The sequence below is a fragment of the Sus scrofa genome, chromosome 12 (assembly GCF_054392235.1).
Source record: "Sus scrofa isolate SSC_HxYL_T2T_F1_AM1 chromosome 12, Sscrofa_HxYL_maternal_Yorkshire_Landrace_v2.0, whole genome shotgun sequence".
NCBI classification, from domain to species: domain Eukaryota; kingdom Metazoa; phylum Chordata; class Mammalia; order Artiodactyla; family Suidae; genus Sus; species Sus scrofa.
The window spans coordinates 20,748,161-20,774,335 of record NC_139394.1 but is presented as its reverse complement, the minus strand read 5'-3'; the positions used below and the strand labels follow the sequence as shown (position 1 = coordinate 20,774,335).

Below are 26,175 nucleotides of genomic sequence, written 5' to 3'. Positions count from 1 at the left end.
ATAGGGTGGCAGTTACAGCTCCATTTTGCCCCCTAGCCTGGGAACTTCCATATGCCATAGGTGCAGCCCTAAAAAGCAAAAAGAAAAAGAAAAAAGAAAAGAAACTGGGGGAAGTAGTGAGTGGTGAGAAGATGGATGGGTGTGGGATGGGGGAGGGAATAGAGAGAAAAGGGCAGATCCAAGAAGGAATTAGGGAGGGAGGGAGGGAGGGAGAGGAGAATGATTCCCCCCAGGACACAAGGTCTTGGCCCAGCCAGCTGTGAGTGGGCAGCCAGGCTGGCCCCTCCCTTGATGCTGCCAATACCAGCTGCCAGGCAGAGGGGAGGCCCCAGAGGAGAGGGAAGCTGGGTAAAGGGAATGGAAGGCTTCCAGGGCCACCTTGCCCAACTCCACACGCTCCGCAGAGGGGCGCTCAGGGAGGGGGCTGTGAGCCAGGCAAGGCTCAGGGAGGGTGTTCCCTGTTGTGGCCAGGCCTAGAGGCAGTGGGGAGCTTGTGAGGAGGATTCAAGACGGCCTTCCCTGGACTTTCTGAAGATAGGACCAGCCTCAGATGTGACTGGGCTCGCGTGAACTGAGGGCCAGGATCACGCACGGATCATAGTCTGCGGATCAGGCCACGTGCCCACGGTGGGACCCCTTCCCCGCTCTGCACTCCACTTCTCATCTGCAAAATGTCAGGGGGTTGAGCATTTGACTGCCAGGGTTCGTTCTTGTTTCTACTGCAGCGGGTGAGTGCACGGTGGTGGGAGTGGTGGAAGGAGGGTGATGGGGCCCTCTGAGTGAGCTGGCTTCTCTGGAATCCCCAGTCTTTCCCCTGGCCAGGGCTTCGCCACTGAGATCACAAAAGCTGCGTCCCCAACCCACGTAAACACACACGCGTGCGCGCGCGCGCGCGCGCACACACACACACACACACACACACACATTAAAATTTTGAGTCTAGAGATTCAAGAGGTGACATAAGCTGGGGCTGCAGGCATCTCCAGCCGGTCCAACCCTTCCCTCCTCCCTTTTTACAGATGCGAAAACTGAGGCTGTGCTTTGGAATTTCCAGAGCCCGGGATTTCCCAGCCCTCCCACCCCCATCCTCCAGCCACCGCTTCGCCTCTTGCCCAGCACGGGCCGCGGCCGCTCCGCGGGGCCGCAAGCGAGGGCAGGCTGGGACTCCCGGGGGGACCCCGCCGTCGGGGCAGCCCCCACGCCCGGCGCCGCCCCGCCTCGCCTCGCCGCCTGAGGCCCGGGGAGCCAGCCACCGAGGGCGGAGGCAGGGAGAAAGCGACCGAGGCTGGGAGGGGTGGTAGCGAGAGCTCGCGCGCTGTGTATGGTCTATCAGAGGCAGCTGACCTTTGAGGAGGAAATCGCTGCTCTCTGCGCCTTCCTGTAGTAACAGCCGCTGCCGCCGCCGCCGCCGCCTCCGCCGCCGCCGCCAGGAGCCCGGGCCGGGAGCGAACGCCGGCCCCGCTGCCGGACGGCTCGGCGCGACCAGGTGGGTGGCCCGGCCGCGCGTCCCCGGCGGCGCGCGCCGAGAGGGGGCACTCGGCTGCTGCCCGGGCCCCCGCGCTCCGGGCCCCGGAGCCCGACAGCCGGCGGCGGCGTGCCGGGAACCGTCCCCGGGACCGAGAGGGAGTTTCGGCGCAGCGCTCAGCGCGGACGGGAGACGGGGGACGCAGAGGGAGGGAGGGGTCGAGGGTGGGCGCCGTCCCCGCCCGCATGGGCAGGGGGCGCTGTCGGACCGGCCAGAGGGAGACCGCGGGCACAGCTCAGGGGGTCGCAGCCCCAGAGAGGGAGCGTCTGCTTCCCCGGCTCTCGCCCCTTCGCGACCCCAGCCATGGGCCCGCCGTGACGGAGCCGTCCAGTGGGAACCGTCGGTGGCGTGGCCCTCACTTTGGGCCAGAATATCCCCGGTTCCCAGAAACGGGGACTCAGGAGTTCGAGGCAGGGGAGGGGGATTCTTGCAGCCTTCCCTAGAGGGCCCGTGGGCCTCCGCCGGCAAGTTTCTCTTTCAGTTTTTAAGCTGTTCCCCCCCGGGGAAGCCCCGGTGGGGCGAGGGGAGAGGAAGAGGGGGAGGGCACCTGACTTTCGGGAGCCCCTCCCCAAGCCTCAGCGGGTTCCTTGCTGGAGGGAAGGGCGGCCTTCCCCTCCTCACCATCTTTCTTCCCGCACAGGAAAGCGTGTCTGTGAGAGGGGAGGGGCCTGGCCAGACCGCGGTCCAGGGGTGGGTGGGCATGGCAGGGCCAAGGCCAGGCCCAGCCCTCGCCTCTGCCAAGGAGGCGCCTCTTCAGCCCTCTGCTCACCCTAGGTGAAGGGACATGGCGGGCTGGATCCAGGCCCAGCAGCTGCAGGGAGATGCCCTACGCCAGATGCAGGTGCTGTACGGACAACACTTCCCCATCGAGGTCCGGCATTACTTAGCGCAGTGGATCGAGAGCCAGCCGTGGTAGGTGCCCCTGCCCCTGGCCTTTCTCTGCGGGTCCCTGCCATCCAGGCTTTTAGGTCTCCTCTTTGTGCTTTGGTGTGATTCTGGTGCTGCCAGTCCCTCTTGGTGCGGAAGAGGCGGTGTCCCTGGGAAAGGGGAACAGGGAAATGGGAGTCTGGGAGGGGAGAGGGGATGTTTCTAGACTCTGATGCTTGTGGAGCTGCCAGGAACAAGTTTTGTGGGCGAGAGCCTGGATTTCCACGTCCCTCTGGGTGCCTGACCTCCCTGCCCAAGGATGTGCCACAGTAGGCTTCTTTCTCCTGCCCTGCCCTAAGGGATGCCATCGACGTGGACAATCCCCAGGACCGAGCCCAGGCCACCCAGCTCCTGGAGAACCTAGTGCAGGAGCTGCAGAAGAAGGCAGAGCACCAAGTGGGGGAAGATGGGTTCTTACTGAAGATCAAGCTGGGGCACTACGCCACGCAGCTCCAGGTGGGCGTGAGCTCTGGGCATCTGCAGAGAAGTGATGTCCGCCTTCTCATTCCAGCCCCAGAACCCCCTGGGTTTTTTTTGTTTTGTTTTGTTTTTTTTTGTTTTTTCCCTGGTTTGGCCGCTGACTCACCATTTGACCCTGAGCTTATCGGCAACTTTTTGGTGCTTCAATTTCCCCCACCCCCTCTTTCTAAATCAGACCCGTCAGAGCCCTTTAACATATTACAGAGCCAGGGGTGGGGCGTGTTTGTCCCCCAGGAGAAGGGGGCGGGTGCGTTCTGAGCGGATCAAGCAGAAGGGATAGAGGTAGACTGAGTCCAGATTCTATTGTCAGAGAGAGGAATACCAACAGGTTCTGGAAATGAGGGAACAAAGCAACCGGGCATCTCTCTGGGGCTGTTGTAAAGAGCTGTGGAAGGGGAGTAGAAGGGAGCAGCGGTGTCCTGGAGGTGAGACCTGGATCAAGGAGCCTTGAATTGAGGGCTGAGATGTCAGTGGAGCTTCTTCTTCAGTGGGGATGTGTGGGGGAGGAGTAGAGGGGAGAGAGGAAGCTTTTGTGGAAGCAGGAAAGGGGTGTGAGTGGTAACCAGAGTTGAGCATTTATTGGAACTCACTTGAATTTTTAGAGAACCCTTCTTAAATACAAGCAGCAGAGTGCCAGGGAAATAGAAAGTCCATCCCAGAAGAGGGAGGAAACAGGAGAAAATGGGGGGGGGGGGGAGCAAAATAGGAACCCAGGGCCAGGATTTTAGTGGAAAGTACCTTGACCTTGGCATTAGATGCCCAGAGTTTTGAGTCATCCGCTCACTCACTTGTTTGCCTCTGGACAAGTACTTAACCTTTCTGAGCATCATTTTTCTCATTGGTGAAATGAGAATAATAGTTTCTGCTTACGTCACAGGGTTTCTCTGAGGCACAAGTGAAAGGAGACGGCCGATGGGAAGTGCTTTGTAAACTGTGGGTTTCTAATGCACTGCAAACCAAATATGAAGATTTGGGAGGGGACATCGAGTCAAGAGACAGAGGCGGTCCAGGGAAAGTGGGGGCAGGGGCTGGAGGGGAAAAGGTGGGAGTGTCACACCGATGGGCATGGTGGGAGCAGAGGGTGGCCACTGGTAGCTGCTCTCGGATTCTTTCAGAACACATATGACCGCTGCCCCATGGAGCTGGTCCGCTGCATCCGCCATATTCTGTACAACGAACAGAGGCTGGTCCGAGAAGCCAACAATGTGAGTGTCCCGTGGGCTTGGGGAGAGGAGTTGGGACGTTCTTCCACCCGCCTTTCCCTCCAGGCACACTTGCATATTGTAAACACTGACAAGAGAAAGCACCAAAGATACTGTGAGAGGCAGTATCACCTGCAGATGTAAAGTGATCCCTGGCTTTAGTCCCTGGATCTGCTAGCTATGTGACTTGAGCAAGGTTTTTTTGTTTGTTTTTGTCTTTCTAGGGCCATACCCGGGGCATATGGAGGTTCCCAAGCTAGGGGTTGAATCAGAGCTGTAGCTGCTGGCCTACACCACAGCCACAACAGCATGGGATCTGAGCCACATCTGCGACCACAGCTCATGGCAACGCCGGATCTTTAACCCACTGAGCGAGGCCAGGGATCGAACCTGCAACTTCATGGTTCCTAGCCGGATTCGTTTCTGCTGAGCCAAGACGGGAACTCCTTGACCAAATTTTTTAACCTCTCGAGCCTCATTTTTTTTCCAGCTATAAATGGGGGTGGTCATAGTATCTGTCTTTTAGGGTTATTGTGAGGATTAAACGAGATCCTGTGTGGGCAAAGGACAGACAGTCGCATGAAACAGCAGAGGAAGCCCTCAAAACACACATACACATCTGGAAACTCACTGTGTGTCAGAGATGGCATGGCAAATCATCAGGGGAAAATACTTGGCACTCAGTAAATGAGGCGGGGGCCAAAGAAAAAATATTCTCTTGTGGGGTCTGTAAGGAGAAATGAAGCCAAGGTCTGTGTCAGGAGAACTAACCCAGGCGAGCGCAGAGAAGTGAGGCCCAGGGAAGCGGAGCAGGGACTTGTTCCCCAGGTTCTGAAATCATAAAGGCATTGGACATTGATTTGGACAGCGGTACAGGTGGTGTGTTATCGGCAGGAAAGCAAAACGAATTTCATAAAATAATATCCCCTAGGTAAAGGTAAAGACTGCAATAGAGGAGTCCCCGCTGTGGCTCAGTGATCAACGAATCTGACTACATCCATGAGGATGCAGGTTCGATCCCTGGCCTTGTTCAGTGGGTTAAGGATCCAGCATTGCCGTGAGCTGTGGTGTAGGTCACAGACGTGGCTCGGATCCTACATTGCCGTGGCTGTGGCCTAGGCCAGAAGTTACAGCTCCAATTGGACCCCTAGCCTGAGAACCTCCATATGCTTTGTGTGTGGCCCTAAAAAAAAAAAAAAAAAAAGACCACAGTGGTGTGCCTAGAGCACAGGTCATATCTATTATTTATTTGCTGTGGTTGACACTGATTTTAGAAATTTGACAGTTTATTCAGTAAACATTTACTGAGGTCCTGCTGTGTGTCTGACACTGGACCAGGACTAGATATAGTCCTAGTCCCCACCTAAGGGGAATTCAGGGGACAGTGGATCCCCTAAGCACCAGCTGAGTGCTAAGGGAAAATATATGGAAAAAGATTCCAACTTGGGTTGGGGCTGGCTGGCCAGTGGTGGGGAGGGGGGTCCCAAGGAAAGGGATGCCTGGACCGGGTGGAGGGGAAAGAGGGAGGAAGGCGGAGGGATGAGTTTTCTAGCCAAAAGTAACAGCAGTGGATGTGAGAGCAGGAAGACACAAGGCAGCTTATCATATTCGAAGACTTGTAAGTGGTCAGAGCTCACGGGGAGAAGGGAGCCAACTGGGGAGCCCTGATAGGTAAAACCCTGGAGAGGGGAGTTCCCATGGTGGCTCGATGGGTTAAGGACCCGACATTGTCTCTGTGAGAATGTGGGTTCGATCTCTGGCTTTGCTCAGTGGGTTAAGGATCCTGCCTCAGCTGCAGCTCCAATTTGCCCCCTAGCCCGGGAATTTCCATATGCCATTCGTGCAGCCACAATCAATCAATCAATCAATCAGTCAGAGAGGGAGCAGAAGCCAGGTCACAAGTGTCAACTGGTACAACCCTTGACTTTGTTCAATTCCAGAGCTACCTGTAAATGTACTTATGAATTTGGCTCCAAATCAGAAATACACGCCTATGATGTGTCATCATGGTTGGGGGGGAAAGTCCTTCTCCCACCAAGCTGTTTTCGAACACCTCTGACATCCTGGGCCTTGGGGATTTCGTGGCGCACAAGCCAGACAAGGCCCCAGCCCTCAGGGAGTTCACGTCCTAGTGCAAGGAGGCCAACGAGAAAGAAGGACGTGGAAGAACAAAACACTTTTTTTTTTTTTTTAAATGATGGTTGCCTTGGAGTTCCTGTCGTGGCTCAGTGGTTAACGAATCTGACTAGGAACCATGAGGTTGTGGGTTCAATCGCTGGCCTTGCTCAGTGGGTTAAGGATCTGGCATTGCTGTGAGCTGTGGTGTAGGTTGCAGTCGCAGCTTGGATCCCGCGTTGCTGTGGCTCTGGCGTAGGCAGGTGGCTATGGCTCCGATTAGACCCCCTAGTCTGGGAACCTCCATGTGCCGTGCGGGAGCGGCCCTAGAAAAGGCAAGAAGACAAAAAAAAAAAAAAAAAAAAAAAAAAAAAGATGGTTGCCTTTTATTTATTATCTATTTATTTATTTGCTTTTTAGGGCCACACCCACAGCATATGGAATTTTCCAGGCTAGGGGTCCAATCAGAGCTACAGCTGCCAGCCTAAACCACAGTCACAGCAACAAGGGATCCAAGCCACGTCTGTGACCTACACCACAGCTCACGGCAATGCCGGATCCTTAACCCACTGAGTGAGGCCAGGGATGGAACCCGCAACCTCATGGTTCCTAGTCGGATTCATTTCCACTGTGCCACGACAGGAACTCTGAACAAAATAGTTTCAGTAAGGGCAGTGCTATTTTAAATCAGCCCATCAGAGAAAGCCACTCTGAAGAGGTGCCAATTGAAGTGCCAGCCTCAGGAAAACTTAGTGCCTGAATGTCCCAGGGTGATGGAACAACAAATGCAAAGGCCCTGAGGCAGGAACATGCCTCTCTATTCAAGGATCAAAAGGTTGCTGCTGTGGAGCTGTGGGTGGGCTAGGCAGAGGCTATCATCGAGGGCAGCGGAGACTGTGGGAAGGAGTTTGGATTTTATCCTAAGAGCAGTTCGTTGGAAAGACCCTGAAGACTTGGTTGAAGGAACAAATCTGACCAGGGCAGTTAGGTGTCTGGCTGCACAAAGCCGTTGTTGGGAATTTCTTCGTGATGCAGTGGGTTAAGGATCTGGCATTGTCACTGCTGTAGCACAGGTTTGATCCCTAGCCAGGAACCATGCTCCAGGTGCAGCTGAAAAAAACCACCAACAAAAAAGCCAAACACAAAAATTCCCATAGTGGCTCAACAGGTTAAAAACCCGACTAGCATCTATGGGGATGCGGGTTCAATCCCTGGCCTCACTCTGTGAGTTAAGGGTTGGGTATTGCCCTGAGCTGCGATGTAGTCTGAAGACTCAGCTCAGATCTGGTGTTGCTGTGGCTGTGGCTGTGGTGTAGGCCGGCAGCTGCAGCTCCGATTCGACCCCTAGCCTAACTTCCATGTGCCGTGGCTTGTGGCCCTAAAAAGGCAAAAACCAGAGAAACCCCCAAACACAAAGCCCTTATTGATTCCTCCACTATAACTTCATTTGGGGTCTCCAGGACACCCTCTGGGAGAGGTTCCCCCCCTCCCCTCAGTTACAAGAAGGTCTTTTTTTTTTTTTTTTTTTTAGGGTCACACTTATGGCATATGGAAGTTCCCAGGCTAGGGGTCAAATTGGAGTTACAGCTGTTGGCCTACACCACAGCCATAGCAACACCATATCCGAGCTGCGTCTTCGATCTACCACAGCTCACGGCAATACTGGATCCCTTGACCCACTCAGCAAAGCCAGGGATCGAACCCACATCCTCATGGTTACTAGTCAGGTTTGTTTGTTACCAAAACGGGAGCTCCAAGAAGGATGGAGTGTGTTCACATAGCCTTGTCCCCCACTGAGGTCCTGCTGTGTGAAGTGTGTTCCCATAGTCTTGTCCCCTCCTGTGTCCCTAGCACCCAGCACTGTCATGGCATCCGGTCAGTGAATGACTGAAATGAGGGGCCAACATCATTAGTAGGAAAACCCAGGGAATTCCTAGGACACGTTGAGTTCTCCAGAGAGAATTCAGATGGACCCAGAGATGGGGTTCTCTAGTAGAGGCCAGAACTGCAGTAGAAGTTTCTTCCCTGCTGGACTTCCCGTGTGGCTCACAGCATAACTACTCGGCGTTGCTTCCACAGTGGCTGTGGCTCGACCCCTGGCTGGGGGACTTCCGTATGCCGCAGGTGCAGCCACTTGTTTTGAAAAAAGTAAAAAAAGAAGAAGTTTCTTCCCTGCTTTATGAAGATGCCATAGTCTGCCAGGTCACCTGATGCTTCTCCTTTCCCCACTCCACCCCACTTCTGGCCAGTGACTCTCCTTCTGACTCAAAGTACCCTTCCTTCTTATTCTAGATTTGTCCTTTGGGGTGTAGTATTGGCCCTCCCCAAGGCCTGAGTTCTCTCCCATCCTCACTGCCCAGCTTACTGCTGCCTGCACTCTCCCCTGATCTGTCTCCAGGGTAGTTCTTCTGCTGGGATCCTGGTGGACGCCATGTCCCAGAAACACCTTCAGATCAACCAGACCTTTGAGGAGCTGCGACTGGTCACGCAGGACACGGAGAATGAGTTGAAGAAGCTGCAGCAGACTCAAGAGTACTTCATCATCCAGTATCAAGAGAGCCTGAGGATCCAGGGTGAGGCTGGCGTCAGAGGCAGTGGGTGTCTGGGAGTGAGAACTGCAGGCTTGGGACTAGGCCCAGGTCTATCTCCCCGGAACCTTCCCCGAAGCTGGGAAGGAGTACCGGTTCCCAGTGATGGCACTCTTGCTGTGGGTCAGGCTCCAGACTAAACTCTTTGCAGGTGTTATTCAGCCCCACCTTTATAACAGCCCAAGGAAACAGGTAGTTAATAGGGCTCCTGTTTTGCAGATATTAAAACTGATGTTCAAAAAGAACTTATAACTTGGCCTGGGGTTTCTTGTAAGGTGCAGAACTGGATCTTAACTAGAGATATGTCATAAAATTCCTATCCTTTATTAACCCACATTCAATGACTATCATAAGGAACGGATCGATGCATGAATGGAAGTGGACAAAGAGTTCCCCGGCCAGAGGGAGGGGAGGTTGGGAGTCCCCCTCTTTGAACCAGGTCGGCGAGAGGTGGAACTCCAGGAATGTCCCTTCTTGAGCTTCCCTGGTAGGAGTTGAAGTTGGGAGGAGGAGGCGACAATGGAACATTCTCTTGGCTCCTGGGTCTGTAGTTTGCTAATGGCTGCCATGATAAGGGCGTGGGGGAAAAAAATTAACTCAGAAGGAATTAACCCCAGGCACACGTTGAGGGATCTTAAAACATGGCTTATCTTCCTCCACTTTAAATGGACCTCACAGCTGCATCACCCCTTCCTAGGAAGAACAGGAAGGGTCAAGCTGCCTTTTCCTTCATCTTTTTTTTTTTTTTGGTCTTTTGTCTTTTTGTTGTTGTTGTTGTTGTTGTTGCTATTTCTTGGGCCGCTCCCGTGGCATATGGAGGTTCCCAGGCTAGGGGTCGAATCAGAGCTGTAGCCACCAGCCTATGCCAGAGCCACAGCAACGCGGGATCCGAGCCGCGTCTGCAACCTACACCACAGCTCACGGCAACGCCAGATCCTTAACCCACTGAGCAAGGGCAGGGACCGAACCCGCAACCTCATGGTTCCTAGTCGGATTCGTTAACCACTGCGTCATGACGGGAACTCCTGATTTCATTTTCATTTCATTGTTGAATTCCATTGTTTTCAGAGAACATGCTCGATATGATCTTTTAAATTTATTGACTTGTGTCAAAAAAAAAAGAAAAGAAAGGAGTTCCCGTCGTGGCGCAGTGGTTAACGAATCCGACTAGGAACCATGAGGTTGCGGGTTCGGTCCCTGCCCTTGCTCAGTGGGTTAACGATCCAGCATTGCCGTGAGCTGTGGTGTAGGTTGCTGACTCGGCTCGGATCCCACGTTGCTGTGGCTCTGGTGTAGGCTGGCGGCTACAGCTCCGATTTGACCCCTAGCCTGGGAACCTCCATATGCCGTAGGAGTGGCCCAAGAAATAGCAAAAAGACTTGTGGAGTTCCCATCATGGCGCAGCTGAAATGAATCTGACTAGTATCCATGAGGATGCAGGTTCAATCCCCAGCCTCCCTCAGTGGATTAAGGATCTGGTGTTGCCATGAGCTGTGGTGTAGTTCGAAGACACGGCTTGGATCTGGTGTTGCAGTGGCTGTGGCTTAGGCTGGCAGCTGTAGCTCCGATTTGACCCCTATCCTGGGGACCTCCATATGCCATGGTGGTGGCCATAAAAAAGCAAAAAAAAAAAAAAAAAAAAAAAAAGAGAGAGAGAGAGACTTGTTACATGCCCCAGCATATGCTCTATCTTGGTGAATGTATTTTGAGGATCTGAAAAGAATATATGTTCTAAAGTTGTTTCATTTGAAAATAGCAATAGGAGTTCCCATTGTGGCTCAGTGGTAATAAACCCAACTAGTATCCCTTAGGATGGGGGTTTGATCACTGGCCTTGCTCAGTGGATTAAGGATCCGGCGTTGCTGTGACCTGTGGTGTAGTTTGCAAATACCACTTGGATCCCGCGTTGCCATGGCTGTGGTGTGGGCTGGCAGCTGCAGTTCCGATTTGACCCCTAGCCTGGGAATTTCCACATGCCGCAGGTTCAGCCCTAAAAAGCAAAAAATAAAAAAAAATAATTTAAAATTGCAATAGGAGTTCCGGTTGTGGCACAGTGGTTAATGAATCCGACTAGGAACCACGAGGTTGAGGGTTTGATCCCTGCCCTTGCTCAGTGGGTTAAGATCTGGCATTGTTGTGAGCTGTGGTGTAGGTTGCAGACGCGGCTCGGATCCCGCATTGCTGTGGCCCTGGCGGGAGCGGCCCAAGAAATGGCAAAAAGACAAAATAAATAAATAAATGAATAAAATAGCAATAATAGGGAGTTCCCCTTGTGGCTTATCAGGTTAAGGACCGGACAGTATCTCTGTGAGGTTTCAAGTTCGATCCCTAGCCTCGCTCAGCGTGTTAAAGATCTGGCATTGCCTGAAGCTGCAGTATAGGTCTCAGATGCCACTTTGAATCTGGTGTTGCTGTGGCTGTGGCATAGGCCTGCAGATGTAGCTCTGATTCAGCCCCTAGCCCCGGAACTTCCATATACTGCAGGTTTGGCCTTTAAAAAAAAAAGGAAAAGGAGTTCCCGTCATGGCGCAGCAGAAACGAATCTGACTAGGAACCATGAGGTTGAAGGTTTGATCCCTAGCCTTGCTCAGTGGGTTAAGGATCCAGCATTGCCATGAGCTGTGGTGTAGGTCACAGACGTGGCCCAGACCTGGTGTGGCTGTGGCTCTGGCATAGGCCAGCAGCTACAGCTCCTATTAGACCTCTAGCCTGGGAACCTCCACATGCTGCAGGTGCGGCCCTAAAAAGACAAAAAAAAAAAAAAAAAAAACACCAAAAATAAAAAAATTCAAAAATAAAAAATAAAATTAAAAAAGGAAAAAAATTAATTCAATAAAGTTAGAATATATAACATAATATATGTTAGTATAATAGAGGTTTTTTTTGGTTTTTTTTTTTTTTTTTTGTCTTTTTGCCATTTCTTGGGCTACTCCTGCGGCACATGGAGCTTCCTGGGCTAGGGGTCGAATCGGAGCTGCAGCTGCCAGTCTACACCAGAGCCACAGCAACGCAGGATCCGAGCCGCGTCTGTGACCTACACCACAGCTCACGGCAACGCCAGAACCTTGACCCACTGAGCAAGGGCAGCGATCGAACCCTCAACCTCATGGTTCCTAGTCGGATTCGTTAACCACTGCGCCGCGACAGGAACTCCTAATAGAGTTTTTTAAAGGACCCAAACCAAGAAATCAACAACATCTATATTTCCAAACCAAATTTAGTATATAGAGTGGCATTGCTTTACATTTTTACAAATGTCTTTAACATTAGGCTTAACAGGAAATACCTGGATCTGGCTTTCAATCTATTGTAAAAACTCTGCTGCATACTTATAAACTAATACAAGAAAAAAAGGCATATAACCTTTGACTTCATAAAAATAGCTTTGACATTGTGGACTTCCTATAAGTGTCTTGGGAACCCTTCAAGAATTTCTGGTTCACACTTTGAGAACCATTGATATATCTTTATTAATTTTTCTGCCTAATTATTCTATCTGATATTGCAAGAGAAGTATCCAATCTCTTGTGTAATTCTCCAGTTGTTTATGTAAATATTTCCTTTATGTATTTTGAAGCTGTTATTAGATGCATTTGCATTTATGATTATTATGCATCTCTGATTGATTTACACCTTAATAATTATGGAATATCTTTCTTGATCTCTGGTAACATTTTCTGTGTCGAAGTCTATATTGTCAGTTTTTTTTTTTTTTTTTTGTCTTTTTGTCCTTTTTTAGGGCCGCACCCATGGCATATGGAGGTTCCCAGGCTAGGGGTCCAATCGGAGGTACAGCTGCCAGCCTATGCCACAGCCACAGCAACACCAGATCTGAGTGGCATCTGTGACCTACACCATAGCTCACGGCAACACTGGATCCTTAAACCACTGATCAAGGGCCAAGTATCAAATCCGCAACCTCATGGTACCTAGTTGGATTCGTTTCCACTGTGCCGTGACACAGGAACTCCCATATTGTCAGATATTACTATAACTACTCCAGCCTTCAACTCTATTTTGGCTTAGCATATCTTTATCCATGATTTTTTTCCCTTGTCTTTTTTTTTTAGGGCGGTACCCATGGCATATGGAGGTTCCCAGGCTAGGGGCCAAATCAGAGCTATAGACACTGGCCTACATCAGAGCCACAGCAACGTGGTATCTGAGCTGCATCTGCCACCTATACCACAGCTCCTGGCAACGCCAGATCCTTAACCCACCGAGCGAGGCCAGGGATTGAACCCAAAACCTCATGGTTCCTGGTCAGATTCGTTTCCTTTGTGTAAAAAGGGAACTCCCTAAGACTGTTTTAATGTAACTATTTATAGCTTTCCTCCTAACTCTACCCTGTCATTGTTTTCCATACCTTGAACACAGCCTGAATCATAGCAGGCATTGAACAAATGTTGAGGGGATGATTCTAGCATGTCTTCCTCACAGCTGAATCCATCCCCAGACTGACCTGAGACCAAGCAAGGCCCTCTTCCTGATTTAGGGAACAGGAGATTTCAGCCCGAGGCCATTGACTGGTTGACAGTATTGATGATCTTTTTCTTGGGTTTCCTGTTTCCGATTTGTGAGTTTAGGTTTGGATTTTGGATTGTGGTTTGGGTCTGTCCCCATCGTGCCATGTCCCTTCAGGCTCACGTGTGAAGTGCGCCCATCAGAAACACAGACTATTGATCTGTTTGTGCCCGGGAAGTCTCAGCTCCCTCCAGTGGAGCAGTCAAATGTCTCACGTCTCCTGGCCTCCTTCCCAGAAGCTTCTGCAAACTGCCAGCGGAGACCTAAGTGGGTCACTCGCATAGGGAGGCTGGGCCCCACTGTTGGGATGGCCTCCACCTCCCTGTGGGTGGCAGGATTCCGAGGCGGTGGCTCGGATGGTTCTGCTACACGTTCCTTGCCTGCTCAGTCCCCTACAGTCATATGGGAACCGTGTTTCTAAAGTCTCTTCTGGTTCTGGGCTTTCCCGGCTGTCTAGAGGTGTTTTAGTCTGCCCCAGCTTGTGTGTCCACGGGGCTGGGCCTAGGTCAGTGTGCCACGGCCCTCAGAGGGCTGCCAGGAACTTGACCAAGACGTGCTAATGCTAAGTCTTCATGACTCAGCCCCAGCAAGGACCCTGGGGTGTTCTGAAAGGCTCATGGTGGGGGTAGGAACCCTGGCATCCAGGATCGTGGTTACCTGTGGAGGGAGAGAGGGTTTGCAGGCAGGAGAGGATGTGCAGGGGCTTTAACCGTGGAACTGCTGGATTTCTTCAGCCGGCTTGTGGACACGCAAGTGTCCCTTGGTTCTCCTTTCCACGTCGCTGTCTTCAGTGTTTCATAACAGACTTTGGAGATAGGACTAAGCCAGCGGAGCGGGGCCTTGCTGACGACACCGGGCGGTTGGGGCTGAGAGCTGCTCGGCTCCGTCACCCTTTAATCCTGTCCTGTACCCATTAACCATAAGGATGACTCTCTCTAGAGCTTTCAGTGCCAGGCAGCCTCTCGAGCATTTTCGGTACCATCACGTATTTAATCTCACAGCAGCCACTGAGGCAGGTGCCGGGATTCTCCCGTTTTACACGTGGGGAGGCTGAGGCAGAGCAGAGTGAGGTGATGTGCCTGAGCTGGTAAATGACAAGGGCACACCTCGGATCAGGCAGGCGGCTCCCAGCCGGACCCCGTGTGGGGTGGGGAGGCTGGGTGGGAGGGGAGGCCACAGGCAGCCCCCAGGCTTGCGTCTCCCGGCTCCCCGGAGGGGAGCCAAGTTGGGGGGCCGGGAACGGAGCTCACCCCGGGGCACCCTTGGCTGTAGAACCTGCCAGTGGTGAGATGGGTCTGTCTGGGGGGTCTCGCCTCCCCTTGGAAGAGGCGAGTGTAGTTCTGCCGGGCTTCCTGCTGGACCCTGGGAGACGAGAGTCATGGGTGTCCTGTCCCCTCCTCTAGCTCAGTTTGCCCAGCTGGCCCAGCTGAACCCCCAGGAGCGTCTGAGCCGGGAGACGGCCCTGCAGCAGAAGCAGGTGACCCTGGAGGCCTGGCTGCAGCGCGAGGCCCAGACCCTGCAGCAGTACCGCGTGGTGAGTGGGATCTGGGCCCGTCCCCTGCCAGGCGCGGTGGGGCCCTCGGGAGCTGCCCCAGGGCCCCAAGAGAGGGAGGGAGCAGGGCCAGCAGGGCAGGAGTCCAAGGCCTCCTTTCTTTTGCCCCACGTCCCGCTGCCCTGAGGCAGAGCAGGTCAGGTTGGGGGCGGGGGCCCTGCTGGGTTGTCCTCTGGGAGCCCAGAAGGGCCTGCTGTCCCCGCCGCCCCTCAGGAGCTGGCCGAGAAGCACCAGAAGACCCTGCAGCTGCTGCGGAAGCAGCAGACCATCATTCTGGATGACGAGCTGATCCAGTGGAAGCGGCGGCAGCAGCTGGCGGGGAACGGAGGGCCCCCCGAGGGCAGCCTGGACGTGCTGCAGTCCTGGTAAGGGGGGTGCGGGAGGCGGGCAGGGGCTCAGAGTGCTGCCGCCAGCGGCTCCTCTGCTCCCTCTGTCCTGGGGCAGGTGCTGTGTCACCAGTGGTTCTGGATCCTCATAGAGACTGTGGTGCCCTGTCCTGTGCCACCTCCCCCAGGGAGGGAGTCCCTGGGTGGGGAGTGGGGCAGAGCGGGGGGTGCAGAGGGATGCTCAGGCTGGTTGGACCCAAGCCAGGGTCACCCCTTCTGTGTGTTTCTGGAAAGCAGGGCAGCTCCGCTCTGCTCAGTGGACCGGGGAGGTGGCAGAGGCCCCGCGCCTTGCTGGGGGTGGAGCTGGGCCTGGGCTTCTCCCCAGCCTGGGAGCCTTCCAGCTTCTGGCCTGGGGAGGATGCGGGCGAAGCCATGGTCCCTCCTGTTGGCCTCGGGCCTCCTGTGCAGGTGTGAGAAGTTGGCGGAGATCATCTGGCAGAACCGGCAGCAGATCCGCAGAGCTGAGCACCTCTGCCAGCAGCTGCCCATCCCCGGCCCCGTGGAGGAGATGCTGGCTGAGGTCAACGCCACCATCACAGACATCATCTCAGCCCTGGTGACCAGGTGCCTGCTCCCTGTCGGCTCTGCCCAGGCCCGCCCCCACCCCCGCCCCCGCCTCTGGTTGGCCTGGGCGGGGGGCAGCCGGGTCTCTGCGGCCTCATCCAGACCTCCTCCGTCCCCTGTGGCTGTGGCCTCTTGCTGGTGACCTTGCCCAGTGCCTCTCGTGGACACTAGCGGGGCCGCCCTCGTCCCCTGCAGCCCCTCCCAGCTGCTGACCTCCTTTCCCTGCCTCCCCTCCCGTGAGGCACACGGAGGCCGTGCCTCGTGCCCTTCGTTCCCCTGCTGAGCCCCGTGGATGCCCGGACCTGCCCACCCAGAGGGAGGGACCGGAGCACTGTCCCCTGAGGCCGCACCTGGTCCCCTGTGTCCCCGCAGCACATTCATCATCGAGAAGCAGCCCCCTCAGGTCCTGAAGACGCAGACCAAGTTCGCGGCCACCGTGCGCCTGCTGGTGGGCGGGAAGCTGAACGTGCACATGAACCCCCCGCAGGTGAAGGCCACCATCATCAGTGAGCAGCAGGCCAAGTCGCTGCTCAAGAACGAGAGCACCCGCAAGTACGCCCCGACCCCACCCGGGTTCTCCCCATGGAAGGAAGGTGATCCCCGCCCCCAGGACGTTTCTAGATGGGCCGTTCCTACGTAGCAGCCCCTTTAGCCCGCTGGCCTCTTCCTGCTCTCAGGGAAAGAATCAGGGGGTTCTCAAGAATGAAAACACCTGCAAGTCCGTCTGCCTTCCTGTCTGCCCCTCCCCAAGTTCAGCCTCTTTTGTACAGCAGGGGTCCCTGGTGACGGGGACAGCACGGCCTCCCTCCCTGCAGCCCCCTGCCCTGCACTGCGATGTGGTCCAGTGTCTCTCCAGTTCACTCTGTCTTTGTTTACTCTTGGCACCTCCTGCGGGAAGCGGCCCCCATCCCTTCTGTGCCCTGCACACCGCAGAGCAACAACAAAGTACAGCAACAGCGTAGATCCCACGGTGTCCTGATCCTGCTGAGCCCTGGGACACAGCTGTGATCCACACAGAGCTTTGGCTTCGTCCTCCCCCCACCTCTAGACTAGCAGAGCAGGGGGCAAATACGAGAAATGATTACTTCCTGCCATGTGACAAGGGAGACGTATGGGGCACCTGGGAAGTGGGTCATGGAGCAGGTGGATCAGAATGACAATTAGTCTTAAGGCTGTTGGGTGACAGGAGGAGCTGGGGAGAGGGCGTGGCGAGGGGAGACTTTCAGGCAGAAAGGATGTGGGCCCGTCCTGTAGGAGCAGCAGAGAGAGGCATGTGTGAACAGAGAACCGAGGGGTGGGGTCCGGGATCAGGCCAGGCCACCCATGAGGGGTGCCGGGAGGCCAGGTCCCGGGCACTGAGGCCCACCCTGTGCTCTGGGGATAGGATGGCTAAAGGGGTTCCCACTCTCTCAGAGCTACTTTCAGGTTGGGGAGGGAGACATCATATACCCTTAAAAATGAGGCAGGTTCAAAAGGTGATAGAGTCTAGACAGAATTTTTTTTGGTCTTCTTTAGGGCTGCACCCTCGGCATATGGAGGTTCCCAGGCTAGGGGTCTAATTGGAGCTGTAGCTGGCGGCCTACACCAGAGCCACAGCAACACGGGATCCGAGCCTCGTCTGCGACCTACACACCACAGCTCACGGCAACTCGGAATCCTTAACCCACTGAGCGAGGCCAGGGATCGAACCCGCAAACTCATGATTCCTAGTCGGATTCGTTAACCCCTGAGCGATGACGGGAGCTCCCTAGACAGAAAATTAAAACAGATCTATGGCAGCATCTGGATAGACACTGCAGTAGCACTTGTCAAGGAGGGCCTTTCTGAGAAGGTATTTGAGTGGACAAAGTATGAGTGAGAAGGTCCAAAGTATTTGGGGCGATAGGAAGGGCAAGTTCAGAAGTGCTCCAGGGGCACTGAGCATGGGTGTTCAGCAAACAGACAAGGCAGCGGGCTTGTCTGCCTTGAGCAAGGGGAGAGGAGCCCACGGAGGCCAGGGCGGTAGGCAGGGTTGACCACGGGGATCTTGGTAGGCTATAGTCGTGGTTTTTATCTCAAGTGCTCTAGAAGCTGTCAATCTCAATACCCAAGGAATTTTTTTTTTTTTTTTTTTTTCCTTTTTGGCTGCACGCATGGCGTGTGGAAGTTCCTGGGGCAGGGATTGAACCAGTACCACGGCTGTGGCACAAGGGAACTTCCTTGATACCCAAGGAATTTTAATGATAGAGACTCAGGCCCTACCCTTGGAGACTTTTCTCCACTGCTGTCAGATTGATAGAAAAGGAGCCTCGGGGTGTTCCCACTGTGGCTCAGCGGGTTAAAAACCCGACATCGTATCATGAGGATGTGGGTTCAATCCTGGCCTTGCTCAGTGGGTCAAGGATATGGCATTGCCCTGAGCTTGGTATAGGTCACAGATGTGGCTCAGATCCCGGATTTCTGTGGCTGTGGTATAGACTGGCAGCTGCAGCTCCGGTTCGACCCCTAGCCCGGGAACTTCCATATGCTGCAGGTGTAGCCCTAAAAAAAAAAAAAAGAAAAAGCCTAGGGACAGGCAGAGGAACACTCTGCAGCAGGGGGTAGAGGGGTTGAGGGAAATGGGGGTGGGGGGCCAGGGGCTGCTGGCAGGGCTTTCTTGGGAAGCCCCACCCAAAGGGCAGACAGGACTATGCTCCGGGCCTGGGCCGGGTGGAGATGGCTTCCCCTGTGCTTCGCAGCGAGTGCAGCGGCGAGATCTTGAACAACTGCTGTGTGATGGAGTATCACCAGGCCACCGGCACCCTCAGCGCCCACTTCCGGAACATGGTGAGGACAGGGCCCGGCCGGGGAGGGGAGGTGTGCCCAGAGCCGAGGCCTCATAACCAGCTGCTTTCTCCTCGGCTCCCCCCATCTCCCGCCCCGCAGTCACTAAAGAGGATCAAGCGCGCTGACCGGCGAGGTGCAGAGTCCGTGACGGAGGAGAAGTTCACGGTCCTGTTCGAGTCTCAGTTCAGTGTCGGCAGCAATGAGCTGGTGTTCCAGGTGAAGGTGAGGCCCGGCTCCCCCGGCCCCACAGGCCGCCCGGCTGCCTTGGGAGGGCCTGAGATTTGGGTCCTCACGTGGACTCAGTCTGGCTACCCCGCGATGCTCTCAGCACACCGAATTTCACTCTACTGGTGCCCGTTTACTGGGTTATAATCTGGCACCAGCCAGCAGAGTTTAGGCAGGGGGCCAAGAAGAAATATGCTGTGTTTTTTTGCTTTGGTTTTGCTGAGAGTGGCTTGGGGACTGAGGCCTGGGCGTCTCCCCCAAGTGGAGGCAAGACCACGGTCCTTCGCCCTCACCCCTCATCCCTTGGACTCCTGTAGACCCTGTCCCTTCCCGTGGTTGTCATCGTTCATGGCAGCCAGGACCACAATGCTACCGCCACCGTGCTGTGGGACAATGCCTTTGCTGAGCCGGTGAGTCCCCCTGGAACCCCCATTTCGGCCCCCAGGCCCTCAAGAGTTTCCCAGGGTCAACCTCAACCCCTGGGCCTCCGCTGGGTGGTCTTCCCCTACCCCAGGACCAGACCAGAGGTCGGGGGCAGCTAGTATGAGTGCCCTACCCTCAGCAAGACCATGGCTCTCTTGGGGCTCCAGGTCAGAGACTGGGGTCCCCTAGGTCTGTGAGCTTGGTCCCTGATCTCTGTCCCCAGTGCCCTGGTCTGGGTCTCTACTCTGCGTGCTCAACCCTCTGCCCCTGCCCTCCAACCTTTCTTTTTTCTTTTCTTTCTTTTTTTTTTTTTTTTTGCTCTTTAGGGCCACACCTGTGGCTTATGGAAGTTCCCAGGCTAAGGGTTGAATTGGAGCTACAGCTGCCGGCCTGTGCCAGAGCCCAGCTAACAGGATCGGAGCCACATCTGTGACCTACGCCACAGCTCACGGCAATGCCGGATCCTTGACCCACTGAGTGAGGCCAGGGGTCGAACCCGTGTCCTCAAGGATACTAGTTGGATTTGTTTCCACTGAGCCACAACAGGAACGCCCCCTTTTCTTCCCTTGTGTTTGTGTCTCCCCAGGGTCTCTCTTAGTTCCCTCTGTCTCTCAGTGTCTGTGAGTGAGTGTGTGCGTCTGTGTAAATATCTCCTGTTCCCTCAACCTGCATTTGTTTCCTTTGTCTCCCTCCACTTCAGGGCAGGGTGCCCTTTGCGGTGCCTGACAAAGTCCTGTGGCCGCAGCTGTGCGAGGCGCTCAACATGAAATTCAAGGCCGAGGTGCAGAGCAACCGGGGCCTGACCAAGGAGAACCTCGTGTTCCTGGCGCAGAAGCTCTTCAACAGCAGCAGCAGCCACCTGGAGGACTACAGCGGCATGTCCGTGTCCTGGTCCCAGTTCAACAGGGTGAGGGCCGCCGCCCGCTGCCTCCCTGGGACCACCCTGCCCCCCCCATCTCACAGACAGGTTACTGCCTGTGGCCAGCGGCCCCCCCCTTTCCTAGAACCAGGGGAGACGGGCTAGTACCCCAGGGAGTGCAGGAAGCCGTAAGAGCCAAAGCAGGACGATGGAAGGAACCAGAGCTGGGAGTCAGGGTCCTAGGGCTCTAGTCCTGGGAGTGTTAATTTGCCAGGCCCCTTCCCCGCTCTGTGTCCCATCTGTAACATGAAGGCGTTGGGCAAGAATGCCTTTGAGGTCTTGTCCAGCTTGGACAATCTTTGTACCTCCAACTGTCACCCCTGCGGACTATCCCAGACATCTGTGTCTGAGAGTCAGGAGGTGACTTTACTGCCTGGTTTCTTTCCTAGGACACGGGTTGGGGGCTGTGTCAGTTTGTGGACTGTGGGAGTGTGGGGCCAGCAGGGTGAGGACCTGGGAGAAGGTCTGGATGAGGACAAGAGGGCCCTGACTGGTTCCTGGGGGGCACAAGCCCTGACTTGGGATTTCCTGGGGGCTCTCAGGAGAACTTACCAGGCTGGAACTACACCTTCTGGCAGTGGTTTGACGGGGTCATGGAGGTGCTGAAGAAGCATCACAAGCCCCATTGGAATGACGGGTAAGGAATGGGGGCTCAGGGGTTGGGAGGTCAAGGGCTCAGGGGACAGTGGCTGCTGGCCCGGCAGTGACCCTGTATACTGCATGCACCCAGGGCCATCCTAGGTTTCGTGAATAAGCAACAGGCCCATGACCTGCTCATCAACAAGCCCGATGGGACCTTCCTGCTGCGCTTTAGCGACTCAGAAATCGGGGGCATCACCATTGCCTGGAAGTTTGACTCCCGTGAGTGCCCAGTGTTGTCCACATTCCAGCCCCCAGAAGCCCCGCCTCCCATTTCCTTGTCCCCCAAGCTCCCTCAGGCCTGCATCTTTGAGGTGCTGGGAAAGATAGGAACTGAGCTTGGGGGATGGGTGGAATGTTGCTCAGAAGCACCCTCCTTTTCTGTCGTTTTCCATTTGGGAGGCCCTAACATCACTGGCCCCCGAGACTCCTGAACTGCAGGCAGGTCTTCCTGCCGTGTCATGCTTGCCTTTTCCGTCCCAGCCCAGCCTTGCTGGTATCTGCTCGCCTGTGGTCACTTGCTCGCCCTGTGCCCAGCGAGAAGCACAAAGGTGGGCGGCAGTGCAGGCTAGTAAGAGCCCGGATGTATCTGCAAGCCTGCCCCCAGCCCCACAGCTCTAATCCTCCTCCTGAGGGCGGTGGGTTGTGGGAATGAACTTGGCCTTTTCCCAGCTGACCGTAACCTGTGGAATCTGAAGCCTTTCACCACGCGGGATTTCTCCATCCGGTCCCTGGCGGACCGGCTGGGGGACCTGAGCTATCTCATCTATGTGTTTCCCGACCGGCCCAAGGACGAGGTCTTCTCCAAGTACTACACTCCTGTGCTCGGTGCGTGCTGCCGGGGTACTCCTGGGGCTGGGCGGCGGGGACGCCCCAAGAAGAGCCCAGGGGCTCTTTCCCCTGGGGGTGTGGGTCCGTGGGATGGGGCCAGGCACGTGGAGGGGACTGCCGGGCTCAGAGTTGAAGGGAGAGAAAGCAAAAGCGCTGACCCAGCTCTCCTCCCTGCAAAGCCAAATGCTGAGCGGGCTCTCTCTTCTGTGCCTTTGGAGTTAGAGGCTGCGGCGTCGGGGGAGGAGCCGGGATAATGCATAGCCACAGATAACACTCCCGTCTTAATCAACTGCCCTCACCTCTCTCCACCCTCGACCCTGCCCCCAAGTTGAGTGTAGGAGGCAAAATGGACAGGTTTTTCTCCTTTAACCTGTCCCCCTTCCATTGGCTGTGCTGGCTCCTTCGTGTTGATTCGGTTTCCTGGGTGGGGGTGGGGGTGGGGGAGAGAACGCAGGTGGCCAGAAAAGGAAGCAGGAGGAGGGGCCTGGATGGCCCTCAGCCTGGTGGGTCAGCAGGTGTTTATTGGGCAGCAGTCTGTGGGAAATCTCATCCCTGCTGAGGCCCCATGTCCATGTGGGGAGGAGACAAACCACAAGGCTGGGTTTCTACTCCCTGAGCTCCCAGAGACTTTGGTTCTTATCCCAGCTCCGGCCTCGGCAGCTAAAGCAGTGGACGGATACGTGAAGCCACAGATCAAGCAAGTGGTCCCTGAGTAAGTGTCCAGGGTCCAGCTCTGGTCTCCTGCTGCCTTGGTCCTACCCCGCCCCTGCTTGCCTCCCCCCACCTCTCCTCCCTCCCATTGCCACCCCTCCTCTTCCCTTCCCCCTACACCTGGCCCAGCTCTGGGGAGGGAGCTGGGCGTGGTCACCAGGGCACCCCCCCCCCATGCCCCATACCCAGGGACCCGGCTCCCGCAGCCGGAACCCCAGGCTCAGCGGGCACTCTGTCCTTCTGCACCTGAAAGAGTCATGAAGCCCTGAGCCCCTCCCCAAGTCAGCTGCCCCCCTGCCCCCGCCCCAGGCCGCTGAGGCTCTGCTCTGCTTCCTCCCCAGGTTTGTGAGCGCCTCTTCAGACTCTGCCGGGGGCAATGCCACCTACATGGACCAGGCCCCCTCCCCAGCCGTGTGCCCCCAGGCTCATTACAGCATATACCCACAGAAGTAGGTCGTGTTCTCCTGGGGCTCCGTGGGAGGAACTGGGCTGCGCTCCGGGAGGGTTGGTGGGCAAGGAGTCCGGAGCTCCTCGAGGTCTGAGTACCCCCAGCCCAGCCCAGGCCAGGGTGCAGGGTGGGTGAGATCAGCCAATAACAAGCAGAGAGCATTTTGAAACTATACATAGCAGAGTCCTTGCTCTGGTGCTGATTAGCTGTGTGACCTTGGGAAAATTATTGTGCCTCTCTGAAGCTGTTTCCTCATCTGTAAAATGGAGGCAAGATATACCTACCACATGGGATTGGGGTCAGGATGAAGGGAGAGAGGGCAGGTGAAGCCTTTAGCACGGGTGTGGCTGTTGGAAGAGCTTGAGACAGGGTAGCTCTGGATGGGGAGGGGGGTTGTTTTTAGGAGGAAGCAGGGAATCAACTGCTCCTCTCTGGAGTTCCCGGAGTAGAGAATTAATTGTCTTTGGAGTTGTGGGTGGCCTGCTGTAGGGGGACAACCACAGGCCTGAGAGTCACAAAGACTGGAATTTCAATCCTGATGCCACCTGCCATCCACGTGGCCCTGAACAAGTTTCCTAGCACGGCCCAGCCTAGCTTCCTCCTCTACAGTGAAGTAAATACCTGCCTTACAGGTGGCTGCGAGGACTGGTGTAATGTGGCTGTAAGACCCCAGCCTTCCCAGGCACTTCATGAATGACGCCTGGGATTTCACGGGCAGAGCTCACGCACCCAGCCACCTTGTTTTATAGATGGGGACAGGGACAGGGGAAATGCATTCCCTGAGATGGCTCAACGAGGCGGTGAGCAATGAGACTACCACTGAGGTGTCTCCCGACAAGCCAGGGATCGATCGCCTTATTCACCGTGGGATGTGGGCGTCTAGCCAGAGCGGGTCCTGTTCCCATGAGGCTCTGGGCTGAGTGGGGAGCAGGCTGGGAGCTGTCCCCCAAGAGCTTGGGGCTGTGAAGCAGGCCAGCTCCCTCTGACAACCCCTCTCTGTCCACCAGCCCGGACCCCGTCCTCGACCAGGATGGAGAATTCGACCTGGATGAGACCATGGATGTAGCCCGGCATGTGGAGGAACTCTTACGCCGCCCGATGGACAGTCTGGACCCCCGCCTCTCCCCGCCTGCTGGTCTCTTCGCTTCTACCAGGGGCTCACTCTCCTGAACGTCGGAACCCCACGCTTTTCCTTGGAAGCCATGCTCCACGTGAAGGGTTCATATTCGTTGCGATTTTCTGTTTGTATTGCTGTGCACCTGAATGCTTTTGCAGGCAGCACGTGTATGCGTGCATACGTGCGTGTATGGCTTTGTGCACGAGGTGTGCCTGCCTTGCCTTCCTGGTCCCTGGTCTCCAGATGGAGGCATTCCAGGAGCCCACTGGGTCGGTCTCTTGTGGCAAAGACTCAGCTGCTTCTGTAATTGCACCTACTCAAAGCAGGCAAACCGATTCTTGCCAGAGCCTTGGTCTGCTCAGCAGCTGTTTGAATGAAATTATTCAAGAAGGGAAAGGAGACAGGTCATGTCTCCAAGCTCCAGTCTTACTCCTGAGTTAGGCGCTTTGCCTCCCTAGTGTATGTGCGTCTGCTTTGCAATATTCATGTTGGTCTCTTGATTCTTCTCCTCAGGAGGGAGGCTGGGGTTCACTTTGGAGAGAGAGTTTATGCTTTATCTAATGAGTATAGACTCCAGACTCTTCTGGAATTGAGAGCTGAGCTAGGCCATGGTCATGTGACTAACACAGTAGAAATGGATCGTTTGTGTTGGGCCTGGCAGAGCGGCTCTGAGAATGGAGTTTCTTAGCCTCTGATGGGAGGTCCCAGCTTCAAGTCTATGACGCCGCATCTCCTGTTCCTGCTCTTTCCATCGACTCTCCCCTTCCCCTGTCTGGCCCCAGCCTTCTTTCCTTGTCTCTCTCTGTCTGCAACCTTGTTTACTCCTGGGAGAGATGGGAAAGGGGGAAGGGACAGGTCTAGGACATGGGGGTGAACAGGGGGCCTGGGACTTGCAGGGTTGATCCCCTCCCCTGCAGCAAAAAAAACCCCCTCGAAACAAGAGGCAGCATCAGCGGCCTGCTGCACGCCTGTGGAGTCTGGAGTTCGGGGTAAAAGCTGATTGCCATCCACTCTGCTGGGGGCTGGAACCTGGAACAGGCCTCTTTGCAGTTGCGTAACGGGCTGTGGTCTGAGAAAGCCTGGCTCCCAGCCTCACCGGCTCCTCCCTCTGAAGCTGCCCCACTGCGGCCAGGGGCATCTGACAGTGGAGGATCGGGAGTCCCAGGCTGAAACATCTCTCAAGGAAGGTGGGGATGAGAAGGGGGATTCTTTTGTACTTTGTACATAGGCCACACATTTGTGTAAACAGTGTTTTTGCATAAAAATATTTTTTTCATAAATTTGCTGGTATGGCTCCAGGGTAACGGAGGCCGCTGGAGCGATTTCTTTCCTCCTGAGTGGCTGGTGCTGTAATGTGCAGCCTGAAGCTGCCAGTCTGCTGCTTTTCTGTGGTTTTAAGGGAGCCCCCCCCACCACCCCCAAACTGTCAGGGCCTCTCAGAAGACTAAGAAATTGAGACGTGGGAGAAGATGGGGCAGGCATGACTGGGGGCGGGGGAGAACTTGGGTCCCTGCCTCTCCTTATTAGCTGCTGCTATCTATAAGCAAGCTCCAAGGTGGCAGCTGAGGGCCTCCTTGCCAGGATGGAGGATGGAAAGCCTAGCCACCGTCCCTGCTCCCCTGGCCTCTTCCCAGAGACCAGCAGGTGGCACCATCCCACTGCCACCGCATTTTCAAACGGTAGGCCTGAGGCCAGGAGGGAGGCTGGGGCAGAGGGGAGGCCTGTGTCCGTATTTGGTCCCCTGGCACGAGTCCAGGGGCTGTCACTGCCAGCCTGGGGCGTGGGGGAGCCAGAGCCTGCCACCAGGTCTCTTCAGGACGCAAAGCAAGGGAAGAGGGGTTCGCAGCTCTCCCGGAGAGGAGCGAGGGCCCGGCCAGGGGCTGGCGGCGGTGGGCGGGAGGGGAGGCAGCCGCCGAGCCCGGAGCGCGCTAATCTCCAGCCGCATCTCCTCGGGGGAAGGCGGCGCGTATCTCCCGCACCCGCTCGGTCTCCATGGTGCTCGGCGCGGGGTGGAGGGAGGGGGCGCCGAGGTCTGTGAATTATCGCCACCCACGGCCCCGGGGCACGGAGCGAATTGAAGAGAAAGTGATAATGGAGCCAACAGTGGAAGGGGAGGCCTGGGGCGGGGGGTGCCTGCGCCTCAACCCCCCCTTAAGTAGCTTATCTGACCCCAGACAGGACGCCGTGGCTTCCA

The 26,175-nt window shown here is 55.6% G+C and overlaps 2 protein-coding genes across 6 annotated transcripts in view; one reads left to right on the top strand and one right to left on the bottom strand.

Annotated features, from left to right (window-relative positions):
* Positions 1–1,415, bottom strand: part of STAT5B (signal transducer and activator of transcription 5B) — a 73,956-nt gene extending 72,541 nt beyond the window's left edge. The window contains exon 1 of the mRNA XM_021066240.2: positions 1,345–1,415. The gene's annotated coding sequence lies outside the window, so the exon portion shown is untranslated. The remainder of the gene's footprint in view (positions 1–1,344) is intronic.
* On the top strand, positions 331–25,261 carry STAT5A (signal transducer and activator of transcription 5A). Of its 5 annotated transcripts, XM_021066247.2 has the most exons (20): positions 331–728; positions 1,385–1,486; positions 2,300–2,437; positions 2,752–2,908; positions 4,048–4,137; positions 8,648–8,822; positions 14,765–14,895; positions 15,127–15,278; positions 15,708–15,863; positions 16,236–16,415; positions 18,581–18,668; positions 18,768–18,890; positions 19,211–19,303; positions 20,017–20,223; positions 20,778–20,872; positions 20,966–21,096; positions 21,547–21,702; positions 22,351–22,417; positions 22,758–22,865; positions 23,872–25,261. In XM_021066247.2, the coding sequence occupies exons 3-20, from the start codon at positions 2,310–2,312 to the stop codon at positions 24,032–24,034; spliced, it is 2,400 nt and encodes a 799-aa protein (XP_020921906.2). In that variant the 5' UTR covers positions 331–728; positions 1,385–1,486; positions 2,300–2,309; the 3' UTR covers positions 24,035–25,261.
* The last annotated feature ends 914 nt before the right edge of the window (positions 25,262–26,175 follow it).